General features: G+C 48.3%; 4 protein-coding genes across 4 annotated transcripts; 2 read left to right on the top strand and 2 right to left on the bottom strand.

The window, feature by feature from the left end:
* Window positions 1–941: 941 nt before the first annotated feature.
* Window positions 942–2,924, bottom strand: LOC127765950 (mitochondrial import inner membrane translocase subunit TIM14-3-like). The gene is made up of 3 exons (XM_052290926.1): window positions 2,659–2,924; window positions 1,427–1,605; window positions 942–1,271 (listed from the first exon to the last, which is right to left on the bottom strand). Exons 1-3 carry the CDS (start codon window positions 2,659–2,661, stop codon window positions 1,118–1,120), a joined length of 336 nt encoding a protein of 111 aa, XP_052146886.1. The 5' UTR covers window positions 2,662–2,924; the 3' UTR covers window positions 942–1,117.
* Window positions 2,925–14,319: 11,395 nt separating this feature from the next.
* LOC127765869 (uncharacterized) lies at window positions 14,320–15,441 on the bottom strand. Its single transcript, XM_052290834.1, has one exon. It carries the CDS (start codon window positions 15,439–15,441, stop codon window positions 14,320–14,322), a length of 1,122 nt encoding a protein of 373 aa, XP_052146794.1.
* A 1,325-nt stretch (window positions 15,442–16,766) lies between these two features.
* Window positions 16,767–18,489, top strand: LOC127768423 (uncharacterized). Its single transcript, XM_052294004.1, has one exon. It carries the CDS (start codon window positions 16,973–16,975, stop codon window positions 18,233–18,235), a length of 1,263 nt encoding a protein of 420 aa, XP_052149964.1. The 5' UTR covers window positions 16,767–16,972; the 3' UTR covers window positions 18,236–18,489.
* Window positions 18,490–19,809: 1,320 nt separating this feature from the next.
* Window positions 19,810–22,023, top strand: LOC127766411 (uncharacterized). The gene has a single exon (XM_052291454.1). It carries the CDS (start codon window positions 19,810–19,812, stop codon window positions 22,021–22,023), a length of 2,214 nt encoding a protein of 737 aa, XP_052147414.1.
* Window positions 22,024–22,474: the final 451 nt, after the last annotated feature.

The following is a 22,474-nucleotide window of genomic DNA, read 5'->3' as shown; positions in this document are numbered from 1 at the left end:
CATGGCACTGATCAATCTTATTAGGCCCTGTTTAGTTCCCACACAAAAATTTTACACCTTGTCACATCGAACGTTTGAACACCTGCATAACGTATTAGTATAGGCTAAAAAATAACTAATTACACAGATTACGACTAATTTGCGAGACGAATCTTTTAAGCCTAATTGGTCCATGATTTGACAATGTGGTACTACAGTAAACATTTACTAATGATGGATTAATTAGGCTTAATAAATTCGTTTGCTGTTTACTGACGGATTCTGTAATTAGTTTTTTTATTAATGCCCGAACACCCAATGCGACACCCTATACAATATCCGATGTAACACGCCAAAACTTTACACCCCTGGATCTAAACACCCCCTTACTCATCTTTGTGCATCCTCACATAAGGGTGTGTTTAGTTCACACTAAAATTGGAAGTTTGATTGAAATTGGAACGATGTAACGGAAAAGTTGAAAGTTTGTGTGTGTAGGAAAGTTTTGATGTGATGGAAAAATTGGAAGTTTGAAGAAAAAGTTGGAAACTGAACCAGGCCATAGTATAACATTGGGTGTGTTTAGTTCACACCAAAATTGAAAGTTTGATTGAAATTTGAACGATGCGACGAAAAAGTTGGAAGTTTGTGTGTGTAGAAAAGTTTTGATGTGATGGAAAAGTTGAAAGTTTGAAGAAAAAGTTGGGAACTAAACCAGGCCATCAGTAAGTAAGGCCCTGTTTAGATTCCAACTTTTTTTCTTCAAACTTCCAACTTTTCTGTCACATCGAACTTTCCTACACACACAAACTTCCAACTTTTCCGTCACATCATTTCAATTTCTTCAAACTTCCAATTTTGACGTGGAACTAAACACATACAGCCTAAGTTACAATTCCATCATCTAGCAAGAAAGAATTCAAAATGGCTTCAACCTAAGCTTAAAAAAAACGCAGACTGGAGGCTCTGAACAATATACTTTAGCAGGATATTGAGTTACTCAATCCAGTAACTTGCATTTGTTTTTTGGTTCAGATCTATGGTACAATCAGCACAGCATGTTAAGGTCGATTAACATGAACCACTACAAGTCATCATGGTCATGGCAAAAACAAAATTCTGTTTCCTTTTAGACAGATTAAAACATGGAACCAGATTTTCCTTTCCCCATCAGCATGTCCTTTGCCTCATTTATCTTCGAAGCGATGTAATGGCTCCCACCAGCATCAGGGTGATTGGCTACCATTACCCTCTTGTGAGCCTCCTTGATCTTATTGAATGCAGCACGTTCTCTGATACAAGAAAATGGTTTCTATAAGTACCAAAGACAGTGGCAAAACACTCTTTAACACCAAAACAACTGAAGATCATTAAGCTTAACAAGAGATTTAAAAAACATCATACAGGATACAGTCTACAGGTGCAAAGAATTGAGAAGAAAACCCACCTTACGCCAAGGATCAGCGCCGCCTCTCTTCTTGTCATTTCTCTCTCGAATCCACCAGGGTAGAACCGCCGCACTCGTGGCATTGCTGCACGGGTCCGGAAGGCTTGCCATGCCTGGAGCATATATCTGCTTCCCATTGCAGCAGCAGCTACTGACAACCCAGCTACCAAGGGAGTAGCCTGTTGGCAACACAAAATGTTCCAAGATGGTGATCAGATGCAATACTCAAGTCACAGTAATATTTGGTACGGACTTCAATTTGCAGAATTGAAAAAACTGAAGCTCATATTGCTAGGACAAACATGCACTTCTTTTTTTGTTCTGGAGATGCAAGGCGATGCAGTTCTCAGACTGAACACCTTACATAACAACAAACTATATGAGCAAGGCGATACAGTTCTCAGATCATATCCCTTACAGTCGCACAACAATCTAAATGAGCAATTTGCGGCATGACTACTTTTTTAGGAAGCACGATTGAATATAACCAAACCCCTACAGTGGAATTCATTATGTTACCCACAATCACCCTGAAACCGGTCATGAGACTCGTATTCTTAAACTTTACTTTAACGATAAGCTGCTGCTGCAGGTTTAATCAAACAAAACGTACTAAAAATCTGATCTTAACAATTTAACATCTTTGCATTTGAAGATCACTAACCACACTAACATAGTTTACTTTTCTGTATAAAAAGGACAGTTTGGCTCAACCAAAAAAAGGAGCAACTAGACATGACTTCCTGACTAATCAACGACATTACAACAAAGGTGAACAACTCAATTGGAGATTTTAGCACATGAACCAAGAAAAGAATATAAACCGCAGGTGCAAGGCAGTGCAGTCCGGCGTCTGCTGCTCTTCCCCTGACCACACAAACACCACCCGGGACTTAATGCCCGATTCCTCCTAGCTCCCCAAGTCAGAGACCTCTCCACATCGCAAAAGGACGCGCGGAGACAACCATGGCAGAAAAAAAAAATCCCCCAACGTTTTTATCATCGTATTGTACAGCACCTCCTCTCGATTCTCGAACACACGCTACTAACTAATATCATCGTATTGTACAGCGCCTCTCGATTCTACACTGGTGACAGGTCTGGAAAACTTTGTGCCTCGCATTGATGAACACCCGGCCCGGGGACCAGACCGTGCGGGACACCGAGGCTGGAAATTCCTCGGATGATGAGGGAGAGCAGAGGAGGAGGAGGAGGAGGAGGAGGAGGCGTACCATATCGACACCGACCGGGGACAACTGTATCCGCGGGCGGAGGGGGGAGGATTCCGGCGAGACGGAAACGGTGGGAGCGAGGCAGGCGACGCGCGGCGAGCCGGAGTGGAAGAGAGCGGCGGTAGATAAAGCTATTCGCGTTCTTGCGGCGCAAGAAAGAAGAAACGGGAAGGTGGGAGGCGGCGCGAGGTCGGTTTCGCTGCCTTCTTCTTGGGGAAGAAGAAGGGGACGACGAGGCGAAGACGAAGACGAGTCGAGGACGAATTCGTTTCTTGATTTTATTTTTGTATTTTTTTTTCAGCGCAGGAGATGCTTCTGGAGAGGGCTGGATCGACTACTCGTGGGCCGCCTCTCGTGCATGCGGAGGTGGAGGCCCATGTGGCCCAATATGAGAACCAATCTGCTGGAATTGGGCCGGGAAAAGGGAATCTATGGGCGGAAAAGCTAACGCGTTTCGTTGGCGGCGAGCGTTTCCAATAGTTTAATCTAATTAACTAAGTGATTAGTAGATATATAATGACGGTAATTAAGATATAATTTTCTTTTTTCTGAAATATTTTTTCTACTAACCGATTAAAAACTTTTAAGTTAGATTTGAAAACTTTTGAAGTCAAATTTTAAAAACTTTCAAAACTCAATTTGAAATTTTCAACTCGAAATTTAAATGTGTAAGACAAATTTTGAAAACTTTCAAGTCATATTTAAAAATTTTCAACTCAGATTTAAAAACTTTCAACTCAAGATTTGAAAACTTTCAAGTACAGATTTGAAAAAATATGAAAACTTTCGACTCGGATTTAAAAACTTTCAACTTGAGATTTGAAAACTTTGGACTCAGATTCGAAAACTTTGGACTCAGATTCGAAAACTTTCAACTCGAGATTTGAATACTTTCAAATCAGATTTAAAAATTTTCAAGTTAAGATTTAAACTTTCAACTCAAAACATTTTGAAAAAAAATAAGTGTGCTAAAGATTAAAAAAGGTAATCGAAAAAACCGAAAAAATCGCAAAAGAAAAAGAAAAAAACAAATCGCGAAAAAAAAAAGGAAAAATGGGCTGATGGGCCGAAGGCCCGGGAGCAGCTGGCGCGCGCGCCAACTAGCAATCCCCATCTATGGAAGAGCCCCAGACTCCCAGTCGAGGTGGAATTTCATTCTTCTCCTACTTTTTAATTTGGAAAGTTTGTATTAGGAAGTTGGAGGTTTGTTTAACTTTGAACTGGAAATTTCTTGTTAGGTTTGATCAGCTTTTATAGTTGAAGTTTCAGAATCTGACAACCCAATCGCAGATAAAAGATCACACGAGACAAAAGTATAGTAAGTACCTCTCTACTTGGTGGTTACCACTTACCAGTCTACCACCAGAACATGTAGGAATATTTTTGACGAGTAATGTTAAAGGGATTTCCGAAGGAGCGGTATTAATAACTAATCAGAAATTAAAAAAATCATTCTTAAGGCGAATAACAGAATCGAATTCATTCTTTTTTTTCTCTTAGGCGCTCAAGCTACTTCCTTCGTTTCATATTATAAGACTTTCTTAGTATTGCCCACATTCATATATATGTTAATGAATATGGACAATACTAGAAAGTCTTCTAACCTAAATAGTAGATCACAAGGGTTTCATGCTTTGGAGCAAAGAGTACAAATTCATCTCGTGCAAGCACGCCCTGGACATGGACCTGCCCCACCATTTATCGGCGCCGCTGTCCCGCACAACAATCGCCTTCTTCGTTGCTACGTCGAGCTGCACGAGCCCGACGTTGACGATCCTCATCAGCACGGTGCCGCTCCTCTCCCCAAACCCCTCGAAGAAGACGGTCTGGTACAATCTCCGTGCTTCCACGCTCCGATCGATCGCCACCCTCGCAATCACCACCTGCCGGCTCCACCTCTCCGCCGCCGCCGCCTCCTCCTCCAACGTCCACACCGAGATCACCTCGCGCTCCGCCATGATAAGGCTCAACACCGCCCCGCCCCGCGACGCGACCAGCATGAGCTCACTCATGCTCTTGGCGTTGCTGCAGCCCAGCATCCTGTCGATGCACCCCAGCGGCAGATCGATCGTCCTGGCCGCCGCCGTGTCGGCGTGCAGGGCGACGACGCGCATGCCGTAGGTGTTAGCGCTAGACCCTCGATCGAACACCTTGCGTGCGTACTGCAGCAATCCGGCACGGCAACGAATGAGATTCAGAGGAATACAGAGCAGAACAAGAACACAGGAAATTGAGAAGTTTCAGAAAACAATAGCAGATAGGAAATTTGTGGGGCTAATTTTCTGTGGTTTTCATTCACTGAACAGAGTAACATGCAACTAGAATAACAGTACAAAAACTCCTACTTAAATTCCACACAAAAGAAAGAATACGAGGCTCAAATCGTGCCATCCCACGATCCGCTTTTCTCTGAATTCGACGACTCACGCACCCGCGCTAAACTCACGCACACGAACGCTACCGACGCGGTCTTCTTCTTACTCGATCACCGCATCATTTGCATCTGCTAACAAACGCAGACTTATTCCTTCAACCGTTGCAACTGCAATCCCCAGGAACACGTTGGGGCCACAGCTGAAATAACAAACTCAACAATCTCCCCCTTAATTCTGCTGTGGCCCAAGAAAACGAACACTAAGAAGGTGCCGAGCCGTTGCCAGCTTAGCCGCTGGCAAACCTTTTGTCAGAGCGTCTGCCTACTGTTCCTCGGTCCGGACAAACTCAATAACCACTTTCCCTCCATCAACACACTCACGAATGAAGTGATATCGTGTATCGATGTGCTTGCTTCTCCCATGAAACACTGGATTCTTCATAAGAGCAATCGCTGATTTGTTATCCACAAACAGCTTAACCACCTTTGTCGGTCCTCCAACAATCTCAACCAGCAGTGCTCTTAGCCAAAGCGCATGACAAGCTGCTGTCGTGGCCGCCATAAACTCAGCTTCACACGACGATAGTGCCACGGTCTTTTGTTTCTGCGAGCTCCAAGCAACCAAATTGCCATTGATGTAGAACGCTATACCACCTGTGCTCCGGCGGTCATCAACATCCCCAGCGAGGTCACTGTCTGTATACCCAGTAATCTGCATATCACCATTTCCAGCTGCATACACAAGGCCGCAATCAATTGTACCTTTAAGATATCTGAGAATTTGTTTCACTGCTTTGAAGTGCATAAGAGTTGGCCGCTCCATAAATCTGCTTGCCACTCCAACAGCAAAGGAAAGATCTGGCCTTGTGTGTAACAGATATCGAAGACAGCCGATCACTCACCGATACTCAGTTGCATCCACCGGGTGACCATCTGCGTCTTTGTTCAGCTGCATCCTTGGATCAATCGGAATTGAGGTTGAATTACACACCAGCATCCCGAACTGAGAAAGCACTTTTCTGGCATAGGCAGTTTGCTTGAGCGTGGTTCCATTTTCTCCCTGTTCAACTTCAATCCCGAGGTAGAACGAGAGCAGACCGAGATCACTCATCTCGAACTCCCCCATCATCTGTTCCTTGAACATCTTCAATTCAACAGGATTTTCACCAGTCACAATCAGATCGTCGACATAGACGCCAACGATGACACCACCACTACCTGTGCCCTGAGTATACACAGCCTGCTCCTGCGTGCACCGCTCAAAACCGAGGTGTTTCAGACATCTATCTAGGCGAATGTTCTAGGCTCGTGGCGCGTGCCGGAGTCCATATAATGCGTTGTTCAACCTGAGCATGAGATGCTCTCTGCCTTGCTTGACAAAACCTTCTGGCTGTGCAACATATACCTCCTTTTCTAGCTCGTCATTCAGAAAGGCTGACTTGACATCAAGGTGGTGGACCTGCCACCGGCGATCAGCTGCTAGAGCAAGAACAACTCTTACGGAGATGGATTCTAATAGCTCGAGTGGATGTCCACCCGTTTATTGCATGTCAACTAGATGGTTACGAAAAATTTTCAAAAAAATTAACAAGATAGATCAATATATAATATATCACTCCACAAACATGCAAGTTCAAATTCAACTTCTACAAGTTGTAACAAAAATAACAAATTTGTTGTTTTTGTTACAACTTGTAGAAGTTGAATTTCAACTTGCATGTTTGTGGACTGATATATAACATGTTGATCTATCTTATTTATATTTTTTTAATTTTTTTCATAACCATTTAGATGACATGCAATAAACGGGTGGACATCCACTCGAGCTATTAAAATAGTTTCCCCAACTCTTACTGTATCAAGTCTTGCCACCGGTGCAAAGACTTCATCGAAATCGACTCCCTGTCTCTGCACATATCCTTTTGCCACCAACCGAGCCTTGTGTTTGATCACTTCTCCCGCAGTGTTCTTCTTGAGTTTATAAACCCACTTAAGCCCAATTGCCCTGTGGCCAGCTGGCAACGTGGTGAGCTCCCACGTCCCGTTCCGCTCAATGGCATCCATCTCCATAGCCATGGCGTCCTCCCACGCCGGGTGACCGGCTGCTTCACGGTAAGCCGACGGCTCCTCCGTCTCTGCAAGCAATGCCTCACCATCTTGTTCATCATCAACCAAATCCACCCTGGGCGCATCTCTCAAAATATCGGCAATGTGCCTGTACCGAACAGGAGCACCGTCGGTGTCAATTTCGCCAGCAGAGTGTGGTGTGCTCTGTTCACCGATAGGCGTGGCAGGAGTGGTCGGCAGTGACGGTGACGCCTCCGCCGTGCCTACTGGAGAGGAAGCTTCCTCTTCTACCACCACCGGCTCCTTGCCTGGATGCCTGCCGGGTGATGGCGCCTGGTACCTCGGTACCGCGCCTGGCAGCGATGTCGCCGAGCCGGCTGGCGGCTCAACGATTTCTTCAACATCAAATTCAACGAAGACTTGCTCGCCTGCATCTCCAAGCCACTGCCAAACAGCATTTTCTTCAAATATGACATCATGACTTACGTGGATGCGACCGCGACGTGGATCGAACAGCCGATGCGCCTTGCTTCCTTCTTCCACCCCCAAGTACACATACGGTGCACTCCGGTCGTCCAGCTTCTTAAGATGTGGCGTTGTGATCTTCGCATATGCAGTACACCCGAACACACGCAAGTGTGCCAAATGTGGCTTCTTCCCTGTCCACGCCTCGTACGGAGTACGATTGCCCATCGCCTTGGTTGGCAGCCGATTGAGGATGTACACCGCGTGGCGCACCGCCTCCCCCCAAAGTCTGCCTGGTACACTCATCCCCTTCAAGAGGGAGTGCGCCATCGCCATCACTGATCTGTTCCGGCGCTCCACCACCCCGTTCTGCTGCGGCGAGTACGGCGCAGTGAGATGCCGCTGGATGCTAGCCGATTCGCACACCTGTGCAAACTCGCCGGACAGGAACTCGCCGCTGCGATCCGACCTCAGCGTCTTGATGCGCCGCCCGGCCACATTCTCGGCCAAGGGTTTGAACTTGGTGAAGGCCTCCACTGCTTGATCCTTGGATTTAATCACAAACACCCACATCCACCGTGTGAAGTCATCAACGATTAAAACAAAATACTTGTTACCAGCCATCGTCGCCGGCGAGATCGGCCCGAACAGATCAATGTGAATGAGCTCCAGTGGTTCCTCTGCCCTGTAGTTCGCCACCACAGGGAAGGACGCCCTGATTTGCTTCGCCACCAAGCACGCCTGACAAAGCTGATTCGGGTGGACGATGGCATGTACGCCCACTGCCATGTCTTTATCCACCAACAGCTTCATCGCTTGGAAATTCACATGCCCCAAACGTGCATACCACAGCCACGCCGGATCATCAAGGCTGGACAGCAGGGACATCGGATGGGCAAGGTTGAGCTCGATCCGGTAGAGACGATTCGACGTACGCCTCACCTTCATCACCAGTCGCCAAGGACACTTGTCGAACACCTCGAGGACATCCTCGTCCATCACCACTCGATGCCCTGTTTCAGTGAGTTGCCCCAAGCTCACCATGTTGCAATAGAGGCTAGGAATGTAGTACACATCCTAGAGAAGCCACTGGTCACCATTCTTGCAAGAAAAGAGAATAGATCCCTTCCCTTTTATCTGCACCGATGATGCATCCCCAAACCTGACGCTGCCGGTGATTGATTTATCCAGCTCCCTAAATTTCTTGCAATCTCCGGTCATGTGGTTGCTAGCGCCATTGTCCAAATACCAGACGTTTCCAACTGTTGCGCCACCATTAGCCAGCAGCAACTTTGGCCACACACGATCCTCGTGCACAACCATCTCCTGTGTCGCTCGCGCCGGCGTGTTCTCGGTCACCGCAAGCAGCAGCGCGGCGCCAGCGTCCTCGGTCTGGGCCAAGTGTGCTTCTCCTTTCTTCTTCTTCGGGTGCGGACACTGGTTGGAATAGTGACCATACTCCTCGCAGTTGAAGCATTTGATGGGGCTCTTATCACGGCCACCGCCGCCTGAGCCACTTGCAGAGTTGCCGCGAGCAGCGCCACCGCGCCCATCCGCGCCACGGCCTCGCCCGCGTCCGCGACCGCTCTGGCCGCCTTTAGCTCCGTCATCGGAAGCTTTCCCTTTCTGAGGCGACGATGACTCCCCGCCATGCTTCTTAAACCCCGCCTCCCACTCAGCCTGAGTGAGAAGAACCTGTCCGTCGGCGGTGACTCCGCTGTCTGCTGCCTTCTTCTTACGCACCCGCTCCTCGTAAGCCTTAAGCCGGCCCACAGCCTACTCAAATGGCATGTCATCAACATTATAAAACTACTCAATACCTGCGACAAGGCTGATGAATTTCTCTAGCACCGTGTTGAACAACTTCTTCACCATCGCGGCATCGGTCAACGTCGAGCCCAACGCCGAGTGGCGCACGCTTATCGCGGTGATGCGGCCTGCGTACTGATCCAGGGTTTCCCCCAGCTCCATCACCATGGCGCCGAATTTGCCCTTCAGCGTCTGCAGCCGCACGTTACGCACTCGATCAGCACCTACGAATCTTGTCTTGAGACAATCCCATACTTCCTTCGCCGACCGTTTCTTCGTCACCTGCATGAGGAGATCCTCTGGCAGCGACTGCAGTAGGTGCGACTTCGCTTTCTTGTCCTTCCGAGGGTCGACGGCCGCCCCGGCCGCCGGTTCAGTCGCCTCGCCTCCCACACACCCTGGTCCTCCATCATCGCCTGGACACGGATCACCCAACTAGTGTAGTTGGTGGCCGTGAGTTGTGGATACAGGAAAGCGCTCCCCGAGCTCCCTCTCGCCGGATCTGATGTTGCCGGAACCAACGCCATGGTGTCAGATCAGCCCTCAAACCTGATTGCTCTGATACCACTTGTTAGCGCTAGACCCTCGATTGAACACCTTGCGTGCGTACTGTAGCAATCCGGCACGGCAACGAACGAGATTCAGAGGAATACAGAGCAGAACAAGAACACAGGAAATTGAGAAGTTTCAGAAAACAATAGCAGATAGGAAATTTGTGGGGCTAATTTTCTGTGGTTTTCATTCACTGAACAGAGTAACATGCAACTAGAATAACAGTACAAAAACTCCTACTTAAATTCCACACAAAAGAAAGAATCCGAGGCTCAAATCGTGCCATCCCACGATCCGCTTTTCTCTGAATTCGACGACTCACGCACCCGCGCTAAACTCACGCACACGAACGCTACCGTCGTGGTCTTCTTCGGACTCGATCACCGCATCATTTGCATCTGCTAACAAACACAGACTTATTCCTTCAACCGTTGCAACTGCAATCGCCAGGAACACGTTGGGGCCACAGCTGAAATAACAAACTCAACAGTAGGCGCCGTCTTGCCAGTAGTCGCTCGCGACACCGAGCCAGTGCACGGCGCGCCCGACGATGGCGGGGAGCGAGTTGGGCACCGGCATCCGCGGCCGCCGCTGGTGGTGGCCGGGTGCCAGGTGAGCCGCGCGGACGGCGTTCCATCCTCCGTTCTCCGACGGGAACGTCTGGGTTCGCAGGTTGCAGTCCATGACAAGCAGCTCGAACGACGACCGGCCGCCGCCGCCGCCGGCGGCGCCCACGGCGAGCAACGCCGGCGGGTAGATGTTCTTGTGGCTCTCCATGTTGACATGCATGGCAGGATCCATGGGAGGGAGGAACGTGGTGACGTCGCCGCCGCTGGTGAAGATGCTGCAGACGCACACATTGAAACTGTAGCTCCTCCCGTTGAAAAAGAAGCCGTTGCTGCTGTGCTCGCCGCCGTCGCCGGCATTGTTGGCGACGCGCTGCTTGAGGACGAGGAGGCCGTCAGGCGAGGCCATGGGCTCGAACGACTCCAGGAGGCTGGCATTGAAGCGGAGCGGCGAGGACGACGACGTAACGCCCACGAAGGTATTAAGATCGGTGCGGAGCCTGTAGGAGACGCCGAGGAGGAGGCTGGCGTTGCCGTTGCCGGCGCGGTGCCGGTGGCGGAATTGCTGGTGAAGGATGCGGCGGCGGAGCGACTTGCAGGTGGCGGCGGAGCGGACTATGGATGCAGCGTCGGAGCGCACGAAGATCTCGAGCAGCACATCGTCCGGGAGCGTTGAACTCGAATCCATACACGCTAGCTTAACTGGAGTTTAAGATACGAGCGTCTGCCAGTAGTACGTGCGTTAGAAGTAAATATATGTACGTTTAGACGTAATAGTTGAATTACAAAATTAAAAATAAATGGAGTTCTAGAGATAAAGATAAGATATAGTTGTAGAGATAATTTCTATCATAACTTGTATTGTACTCTGTATATATCTCTTGAGAGAGGGTTAATACATAATAGAATAATATATCTTTTTACATTACTAGAAAAAATGTCAGTGCGTTGAAACGGGTAAAGATTATTTTAATCTTGTTATTGTTATAAGTTAAGGTGAAATTCACTGTGAGAATTAGTTTGAATATATATTTTTTTAGAAAATCATAAGTTTCAATTAGAAATATGATCCTCTCAAATTAGCATGCGAGTTTTTTCAAAAAGTTTCTTATACGATTCTTTCTGTATTTCCAAATGCGAATGAACTTAAAAACCGACTCATAGACAGATGACGTACCAAAGTACCGGTAAAAACATTTTCAATTTTTATAATAGTAGAGATATATATATTAGAGCCTTAGACCAACGTTGCGTGATACATCCCCGGAGAGATCAATCCTATAATTTTCTTAGGAGGCCGCATCAATTAGCTACTTTATCAATATTAGTGTTAGATCAGATTGATCAACCTGTCTCTCGGAGCAACGCCGGCGATGTTTGTGACAAATCCGGGAGTTGTTGAAGCATAACCCACGGCTACAGCAGCCCAGTGAACCATTGCGACAAGATTGTATTACCTCCGTTTTTCAATAGATGACGCCGTTGACTTTTTCTCACATGTTTGACCATTCGTCTTATTCAAAATTTTTTTAAATGTATAAGATATAAATCACACTTAAAGTATTGTGAGTGATAAAACAACTCATAACAAAATAAATTATAATTACGTAAATTTTTTGAATAAGACGAATGGTCAAACATGTGAGAAAAAGTCAACGGCGTTATTTATTAAAAAACGGAGGGAGTATTTCAGGTAGATGGTCGTTCACCAGAAGACACAATTGTTGATGGTGAAGAAACAAAGAAGAAGATGGAAATCCAGCCGTTTTATATGACGCATTTGTATTAGTATGAGGAAATTAAATGAGTCGTGAAGGTAACAAGCTCGGGAATTGCTTTCCCGGCCGTGACGCGATACTTTATAGAGAATGGTTGTTTTTTTTGTCAGTTGGTATAAATCGCGGATTTGGTGAATAGGAAAACAGATTAACACCTTTTTCGTTTCGTATTACAAAACACTTGATTTTTTTCTTGATCAAATTTTGATCAAGTTTATATAAAAATATAATAACTTTTATAACACCAAACTAGTAAATTTAATGTACCATTAAATATATTTTGATAGTATATTTATTTAGGGTTTAAAATGTTACGATATTAATTTTTCTATAACTTCAATCAAAATTTGACTTAGTTTGAAGAAAAAGTCCTAACGACTTGTACGTAATATGGAACGGAGGGAGTAGCAACCGTTTCGTATTAAAAACCGTTTTGATTTTTTTCTAAAAAGTTTGACAAAGTTTATAGAATAATATAGAAACATTCTCAACCCAAAACAAGCATATTATTAAGATAAATTAAACGTTAGTTTTAATGAAACTAATTTAGTGCGGTAGATATTGCTAATTCTTTTTAAAACTTGCTCGAACTTAAAAAAAACTTGATTAAGAAAAATATCAACAGGACTTATAATATGAAAGTGAGTTAGAAATCATAAAATAGAAGGATAACTTATATATGGTACGAATTCTTTACTGCACTGCTAAATTACTGAAAGTCTAGTATAGGATCCAAAAGTAAGTCTCTTTGTTTCATAACTTCAGAACAGATATACACATGAGTTTGACTAGGCCAAAATAATCAAGCAATGAAACATAATTTGGTCTATGGTTTGTAAAGGCTGATAAATACAGCTTACACTATACCGAACGCTGGTTTCGTTAAGTCCAAGGAATTTCAAAAACAATAAATACTACAGCATTCGTCTTTTAATAGTGACATCATTGACTTTTCTACAATCATTTGACAGTCCGTTTTATTCAAAACTTTTTACAAATACAAAATTATTTTAATCATGCTTAAAAATATTTAATAATAAATCAAATCATAATAAGATAAATAATAATTAAATAATATTTTAAATAAGACGAATGATTAAACATATCTTTAAAAATATCAAGAACGTTATAATTAATTAAAAAAACATAGTACAGTTTTGCTATTTGTCAGTCGATCGCTTTTTTTCAACATGTCAGCGATTTTTGTGGCTGTAAGATCTTTTGACCAACCTATAAAAGTATATCTAGCTAGGGAAATTCTATTCCTCTCTCGAGCGAATATTCTCTCATTTTCACATATCATCTAAGGGTCTGTTTAGATCCATTTAAAATGGCAAATGGCAAATAGCTAAAGTTTTAGCATTGCAAAAGTACTAGTTGGTGTTTAGATGCATGTTAAAGGGCCTGTTTAGATCCATTTGGAATGGCAAATGACAAATAGCAAAAGTTTTGGTGACAAAAGTTTTGACATTGCGAAAGTACTGATTGTTGTTTAGATGCATGTTAAAGTTTTGCCATTCTAACACTAAAGTGAGAGAGAAAAAGAGAGAGGGAGTGGTCCCAAAGCACTTTTTGGCACAATTTGCTACTATGGACTAGCAAATGCCAAATGCCAAATTGTCAACTTTTGCTACTAGTGTTGCTACAAAATGGCAAAACTTTTGTTATTTTAGAGGATCTGAACAGGGCCTAAACAGTCTATATTTTTTTTAAAAAAATAATATAATAGATTAATATGTTATATACCATTTAAGTATGCAAGTTTAAATTCTACTTATATAAAAAGAAATAAAAATCATTCTTTTGCTAGGAGGTTTATAAAAGAGTTGTATACTTGATAGTGCTGTACTGATTTCCGAACAAGCGGTAATTAATAACTAATCAGAAAATTTCTTTAAAAATTCATATTATTTTGCTACTAGGATGTTCAGAAAAGAGTTGAATTCATTCTCTGCCAGGCGCAAGATCGAAGTGTTTCATGGCTCGGAGCAAAGAGTACAGATCCACCTCGTGCAAGCGTGCCCTGGAGATGGAGCCCGACCACCTCGTGCTAACGCGGCGCACAACGAGCGCCTCTTTCGTCGCCAGGTTGAGCTGCACGAGCCCAAAACGATGCAAGCGCAAGAGCACGACACCGCTCCTCTCCCCGAACCCCTCGAAGAAGACGTTGCTGTACATTCTCGCGGCTTCCGCGCTCCGGTCGATCGCCAGCCTCGTGATCACCACCTGCCGGCTCCACCTCGCCGCCGTTGTCGTCGCCGCCGCCGATGATTCTTCCTCCAACGTCCACACCGAGATCAGCTCGCGCTCCGCCACGACCAGGCTCAACGCCGTGCCGCCCCGCGACGCGGCGAGCATGAGCTGATGGCTGTCCTTCCTGCAGCCCAGCATCTTGTCGGCGGAGCCCGGCGGTAGCTCCATCGTCGCGGCGCACGCCGCGTCGACGCGCAGGGAGAAGATGACCACGCCGTGGGCTTGGAGCTCCCAGTACCGCTCCGTGCCGGCGAGCCAGTGCACGGCGCGCCCGACGACGGCCGGGAACGTGGTGAAACGGCATCGGGATGGAGGGCTTCCGGTGGCCGGCGTCCATGCGGATCGTACGGGCGGCGCCCCATCCGCCGCCGCCGTCCTTGGACGAGAATGTGAATGTCTGTGTGTGCAGCTCGTTGTCCGCGACGAGCAGCTCGAACGAGCGGCCGGCGTCGCCGACGTCGAGCAACGCCGGCGGGTAGATCAACCTTCTCTTGACTTTCATGGCAGGATCCATGGCAGGGAGAGAGGTGACGTCGCCGGTGATGGTGTTGCAGACGCACATGTTGAAACGGTCGGGGCCGGCGTAGACGTAGTCCTCGAGTACGACGACGAGGCCGTCGCGCGACACCATGGGCTCGAAAGTGTTGAGGATACCGGCGTCGAAGCGGGGGAGAGGCGAGGACGATGGTGACGACGCGGCCTGTGTTACACCCACAAAGGTGTTAAGATCACAGCGGAACCTGTAGGAGACGCCGCGGAGGAGGCTGGTCGCGGCGTTGTTGTGCCGGCAGCAGAATTCCTCCTCCAGGATGCGGCCGCGGAGCGACTTGCAGGTGGCGGCGCAACGAACTATGGACACAATGTCTGAGCGTACGGCGATCTCAGGCATGAGATCGTCCGGGAGGATCGTCGACGCCATCCGTGTGATCGAGCGTGGTACACGATTGCTGATCGACTGCAGGCTGACAGGTTACCTGTTTGTACTAGGTGTGATTATTAGGAAAAGAGTTTGAAGGTAACAAATATAAAGAAATCTATGGGCCTGTTTAGATCCTAGCAAAATTTTTTCCCTTAAGATTAATTCTACTCGAAGCAGAATAATTCAAGTATATTGCACCGGAGCATCTCTCTTGGACATATGCATGAAGCATTAAATCTCTATCTCTACTATTATAAAAATTGAAAACTGAAGATGTTTTTGCCGGTATTTTGGTACATCATCCGTGTATGAATCGGTTTTTAAGTTCGTTCGCTTTTGGAAATACAAATCCGTATTTGTGTCGATTTTTAAGTTTATTCTTTTTTTGGAAATATAGAAGGAATCTATAAGAAATCTCTTTAAGAAAAACTCGCATACTAACTTAAAACAATCAGACTTTTAGTTGCCGGTATTTTGGTACATCATCCGTGTATGAATCGGTTTTTATGTTCGTTCGCTTTTGGAAATACAAATCCGTATTTGTGTCGATTTTTAAGTTTATTCTTTTTTTGGAAATATAGAAGGAATCTATAAGAAATCTCTTTAAGAAAAACTCGCATACTAACTTAAAACAATCAGACTTTTAGTTGCAACTCATTATTTTCTAACAAAATATATATCCAAGCGAATTTAACACAGTGAATTCACCCTAACTAACTCATATAACAATAATAATAAGATTGAAATAGTATTTACCCGTTGCAACGCACGGATATTTTTTTTCTAGTATAGCAAAAAAAACTAATTATACAGATTGCGTGTAAATTACGAGACGAATTTTTAAAGCCTAATTGCTCCATGATCTAACAATGAGGCGCTAAGTAAACATTAATTTGCTAATGATGGATTAATTAAGCTTAATAAATTCATCTCGCGGTTTACGGGAGAAATCTGTAATTTGTTTTGTTGTTAGTCTACGTATAATACTTCAAATGTGTGTCCGTAAATCAGATGTGGCACGCCAAATCTTTTCACCAAGATCTAAACACAGCCTATACCATTATTACACGAGATCGGGGATTTATCTAGCGGCCGTGTGCGATGCGAGATACTCTCGAACGGCTGTTTCCTTATGAGATAATTTCGTGAATAAAGAAACCAGACGGTGCACGTATCGTATATATCGATCACCTGAATTTCCAAATTTTATCGCTGTTTACATCTAAAATCACGGGTGGCTCAGTGCCGGGCCGGCCGCGCAAACCGGCGCTTCATCAACCTAAAACACACCGGAATTTACGTAGTACGTACGTGCAGGTTTAGAGATTGACCTCTCGCACGAGTCAAGCGGGCGTGGACGACGAAGTAGCGCACCGGCCGTGCCCCCACTCGCGAACCCATCGATAGCTAACACGCCTCGACCACGACGACGACCACGACGACAACGATACCACGAAACCACCGTTCAATTCCCACGTCAAGCCGTCCACTTCCCCCACGACCACCAGCGTCCGAGCGGGTCGAGGAGGCCATGTCCGGCGAAGCAGAGTCCCGCGAGGCGTCGCGGCAGCGGCGGCGGCGGGAGCGGGCTGCGGCGGTCGAGCGATTCGTCGGGGTGCCGCTCGCCGACGTGGTCAGGGAGAACGCGCTCGTGCACCTCCCGCCGGCGGCGGCGGCGCGCCTCCGCGTCGTGCACCCGTCGTGGGCGAGCCACATGTCGTCCCCGCTCTTCGCCGTCGCGCACGCAGCCGCCCCGAGGCGGGTCTCCGGGGTGTTCGTCCCATCAGCGGGGTTCCTCCCCTTCGACGGCGACGACGACGCCGTGCCGTCCCCGTCGCTCTCGTTCGTGCCGGCCTCGTCGGAGCTCGTCGTGCTGTCGTCGTCGCGCGGGGTCGCCTGCTGCTTCTCCCCCGCCGACGACGCGTACGCCGTGTGCAACCCGGCTACGGCGTCGTGGACGGCCGTCCCGTCCCCGCCGTGGCGGTCCTGGCCGCGCCCGGCGATCGTCGTCCTCTTCGACACGAGCGCCTACAACTTCCGCGGCGACTTCACGCTCGTCTGCCCCTTCGAGTCGGAGCCGGGTTCTTCCGGCGCCTACTGCTTCCAGGTGTTCACGTCCGGGACCGGCGCGTGGTGGGTCACCGACGCGATGTCGCCAGCCGAAGGGCTCGTCGCCGCGTCGGGCGTGGCGGCCGGCGCCACGGCGTGGTGGCGGACGAGCATCGGCACCGCGGTGGGGTACACCCCTGTCACGGGGCGCGTCGACCTCGTGACCTGCCCCGGCGACAGTGACCAGTGGGAGATCGGATCGGCCGCGGGCATGCTCCACTGCGCCGTGATCGACGGCGGCGACGTGGTGGTGTTCCGGCTGCACGAGCACGGAATCTGGGAGGTGACCACCAGGGTCGCCGTCGCAGAGATACTGCAACCATCTCAGCCGCCGCCGCCGGCAAGGGCGACGACGTCCACGGAGATCGTGGCGTCCCAGCAGCACGACGAGTCCGGCGCGGAGGAGGAGGAGGGCTCGCGCGCTGTTGTCGCCGCGGCGAATGCACCACTCCGGCTGGACGACGGGGTGCGGCTGCTGGGTTTCCAGGGCGCGGAGGTGGAGGTGGTGGTGCTGGCAGGGAGGCGCCTGGTGGCGTTCGACGCGCGGACGCGGCGGCGGCGCGAGGTCGCCGTGCCGGACGAGGTCGACGCGGCATGGGACGGCGCGGAGCACGCTGCGCACATCAACACCCTCGCGCTGATCGCGCCCGCCGCTCTCGCGGCCGAGCCGCCGGCTGATCCATGAAGTGGCAATGGCATCGTCATCTTAGCGAATCTTACTGCAATGCATGGCGATCAATCACTCGATCTAAGAGTAAGTTTGTGGATGTGAAGTTCCATTTTGAGAAATTTAACTCGCAAGCTGCAATAAATTGTGTATATTAATCATCAGATGAGCTTTTCCCCAGTTCAATATATGTTTTTCAAATAGTTTTTGGGTGAGGTACTTGCCAGTTGAGTTGATCTATACTTTTAACAGTGGGAGAATGAATAGCTACTTTGTCACCTTTTTTTTTCTTTGTTTTTGGGTGTGTTAATTCACGTCAAAATTTGAAGTTTGATTGAAATTGAAACGATGTGACGTTCAATGGAACGATGTGACGAAAAAGTTGAAAGTTTATGTGTGTAAGAAAATTTTGATGTGATGAAAAAGTTGAAAGTTTATCTATTCGGCCTCTGTCTTGTGGATGCTCGTTAAATTGCATGATTTAGTTCAAACTCGAAACGACAATATGGATGTGTACCGAGTGTGTATAAGTCTATGCTTTTACCAGAGCTTAACCTGCAAGTAATGCTGCCGTGTCATTGCACTTATCTTAACTGCCATTAGCCGACAATTGCCGAGAAAAAGTAAAGGGGAGGGGAGAAAATAAAGGTAACTTTGGGCTCACCATGATACAACCATTGGGGCATGGTATTCCCAAGCTAGCCTTTGCACAGGACTCCAGTCCTTTACTCATCTGAAAGACCGCGCTTCTTTGTCCAGTACGAATCTCAGTGCAAATAGTCTCTTCTTCCTCTTCGTTCCATGTCCTCATGAGACCAATGCATGACTGTGGTCAATCCTGCTAGCCCTTGCCCGTCCCTGTTGCCTCCGGCCAGGTGCTAGACGGTGGCATCGCCGCCGTCTCCAAAACTGGAATGTTTATTGTATTTTTTAACACAGTAATATCATAAGCAAACACAATCAGAACTGCTAACCAAGACTCAGTTCTTCAGTTTCTGTACTTGAAGCAATAGTGGTATAGGTTACTTGGGTAATTTATTTTAATAAACTTAGCTTCGGTCATAAGCTTAAAAGGCAAATTAATGATGGAAAACTAAACTTATATTTTTAAATAAAAATCCTGCGCTTCCCACAACTTGCAGTCACGGTCAACACGAAACGAATATCCCCAAAACACAAACAAGTTACAAGTCCTTAAACTGGAGTAATACTCAAGGAAAAGGAGATGTCAGTCACGGTCACAGCCTCACAGGAAAACGATCCCAACTCCGACTCACGCTCACGGCTCATGTTGTTGCGGTGTTCTCAACGACGAAATTCCCTTATCAACTCGGATTCTTTCTTCTGAAACTGAAACGGACATCTGCACACAGCGCTGATCGAGTTCGAATCCTACACTCGTATCCACCCCCTATATACGCAGCGCTCCTCGCCGCCTTGAACCTCACAGCGAAACCTGATCACCACCCCACCAACCAGAGTTCACCACGATCGGTTCGATACTTCGATCTACGCACGAGCGCCGCAGCCGAGAACTCACGCTCACGCACGCAGCAGCCGCCGCTGAGGAGGAGGAGAGCGCAGCGCCGGCCATGGAGGACTGGGTCGTTCTCAGCGACAGCGACGGCGACAGCGTGGAGCTCCACGACGGCAGCGACGTCGGCGGCTCCGACAGCGAGAGCGGCTTCGCGGTCGTGCAGGTCCGCGGCCGTGCCGCTGCGGCCGTCGGCGCCGACACGCCGGCGGCGCTGCCGCACACGACGATCGCCGTGGAGGCCGTGCCACTGCAACCTTCGCCTTCGCCACCGGGGTTCTTTAAGACCGTCTCGTACCGCCAGGCCTTCTCGGGAATAGCTTCCGAGCTCGTCGCAGCTTCTTCTCACGCTCCGGTGCTCGACGCAGCCGAAGAGGACAAGGAGGACATTACCGAGGTGTCTCCGGCGATCGCCGGAGGTGAGCACGAGAACGCCGAGATATCTGACGTGGCAGAGAGCAACAATGACCACGTCGACTCCAACATCGCCGCCGCCGAGGACACGACCTTCTCCGGCGAGGAGGACTTGGATGATGAGACCGACGGTGACATTGAATGTTTTGATGAGGACGACGGAATCTGCGAGGAGAACCCCGATGACGAAATCTTCGACGACGATGAGGAGGAGAGCGATCCCGAGGAGGACGACACTGGAAGCTCTGACTTGGAGATCGATTCCGATGAGTATACAGAAAGCACGGACGAGGAGAGCGATTACGAGGAGGAGGATACCACTGACTTGGAGTATTCTGACGAAGATACTGAAAGCACTGACGAGGAGAGCGATTACGAGGAGGAGATCGATGATGAGGAGATTGACGATGAATCTGTTGAGGAGGACATTAACCTGGATGATGAGCTCATGGGTTTCGCTAGTGGCCTGTTCGGTGACGATGACACTGAATCTTCCCATGACGAGGAGGACCTAGATGATGATGATGATGAGAGCCTCGACGACGATGGCTCTGAATGCTTTGATGAAGAGGACATAATCTGCGCGGAGAACCCGGACGATGAAATCTTCGACGATGAATCCGTGGACACCGGAAGCTCTGACGAGGAGGAGAGCGACGACGAGGAGGACAGCTATTCTGACGAGGAGATTGACGACGAGGAGGAGAGCGATTGTGACGAGGAGATCGATGAGGAGGAGGAGGAGGAGGAGCACGGTGGTAATAAGTACGACGCCATTGACAACGAAAGCTTCGGTGAGGAGGAGAGCGTCTGCATGGAGCAGAGCTATGCTGAAGAGGAGTGGCCGGAGTTCACCGGTGTCCCTGTAAGCTACGACGACATCGACACCGACTCTGACATGGAGATCGACGGCGGCAAGTACGACGACATTGACAGTGAGAGCTTGTATGAGGAGGAGAGCGTCTCCGACGAGCAGAGTGATGATGAGGAGGAGCCCGAGGAGTTCGCCGGTGGCGGCTACGATGACATCGACTACGAAAGCCTTAACGGCGACGACTTCGAGGAGTACCTGCAGGTTCTCGCCGATGGTGGCATTGACAATGAAAGCTTTGGTGAGGAGGAAAGCGTCTTGGACGATGAGGTCATGGATTTCTTCCATGGCTTGAGCGATGAGTTCCTGGATTTCTTCTATGGCGACACGCTCTACGACGATGAAACTGAAAGCTCCTGCGACGAGGAGTGCGAGCACGTGTGCGTCTGTGGCCGCTGCATGGAGCTCATCGACGGCGAGGAGTTCTATCAGCTCACCGGAGACGAGTTCGATGCCACGCAGCTCGGAGAGGAGATCGGTGGCGACGCAAGCGGCGTTGACGGGGAGGAGCCCTCTGACGCCGGTGAGAGCGACCACGACACTGCTCCCGACGCCGGCGATGGCGAGGCGCACGGCAACAGCGCCGACATGGCAGGCGAGAATAGCGCGGCGGCGACGGCCGAGCCGGCGTCCACGCCGTCGCAGTTCCGGCAGGCGATGCAACAAGCGGCGGCGCGGGACCAGGCTGCAGAGGCGATGGTGAGGGCGGCCGACGCGATCGATTCGTACATGCGGGCCGCCGCCGGCGGGCTGGCGGCGCACGACGTGGAGGCGCTGTCGCAGGGAGCCACGAGCCTGCGCGCCATGGCGGCCGCGCCCAGCTTCGCCGTTGGCGTTGACGTTAGCGCGAGCAACGCGGCGGCGGCGACTGCGGCGGCCTTCCTCCCTGATACGCTCGCACGCCAAGACGGGGTGGTTTCGCTTGCAGTCTTCTACCTGCTCTTTGGTGTCGTGTACCTTCTTCTGCGAATCTGCGCATTGAATTAGAATTAGGGATTTATTAGGGAGTGATGCTAATAAAGTTTGTGGTTTAGTACTGCAAATATCAATGTATAGTATTTTATCATGTTCTTTTATTATATATGGTATATACGATATGATATGAATCATATGATCGATCGTGATTGACTGATGGTATATGTTTGTTACTCCTAATTTGCCTGTTTTTTTCTTGAAATTTCTCACGTTGTATATATGTAGTAAGTACGAACAAAATCCTCCAATTGGGTTTAGTCGGAATAAATTTGGTCGAGATTCAATCGATGAAAACAGGGGTTGATATTCCATTATATTTACTAGTCTTATTTTGACAATGAAAGTTTATAAAAAGCAAAAATAGAATCATTGGCAATGTAATACTACTATATTAATAATAACGTTTAAAAAGAAAGAAAAATAGTTTACATACGGTGATATCAACGAGGCAATACGGCGCCAG

This window comes from Oryza glaberrima, chromosome 3, assembly GCF_000147395.1.
Source record: "Oryza glaberrima chromosome 3, OglaRS2, whole genome shotgun sequence".
Taxonomy (NCBI): Eukaryota; Viridiplantae; Streptophyta; class Magnoliopsida; order Poales; family Poaceae; genus Oryza; species Oryza glaberrima.
This window is presented reverse-complemented; position numbering and strand designations above follow the sequence as displayed.

Bases quoted from the DNA above. Each gene is read 5' to 3' on its own strand.
- LOC127768423 (XM_052294004.1), top strand. From the start codon at position 16,973: ATGTCCGGCGAAGCAGAGTCCCGCGAGGCGTCGCGGCAGCGGCGGCGG.
- LOC127765869 (XM_052290834.1), bottom strand. From the start codon at position 15,441: ATGGCGTCGACGATCCTCCCGGACGATCTCATGCCTGAGATCGCCGTA.
- LOC127766411 (XM_052291454.1), top strand. From the start codon at position 19,810: ATGGAGGACTGGGTCGTTCTCAGCGACAGCGACGGCGACAGCGTGGAG.
- LOC127765950 (XM_052290926.1), bottom strand. The intron at 1,272-1,426 runs GTGGGTTTTCTT...TTCTTGTATCAG, and splicing joins GCGCTGATCCTTGGCGTAAG to AGAACGTGCTGCATTCAATA.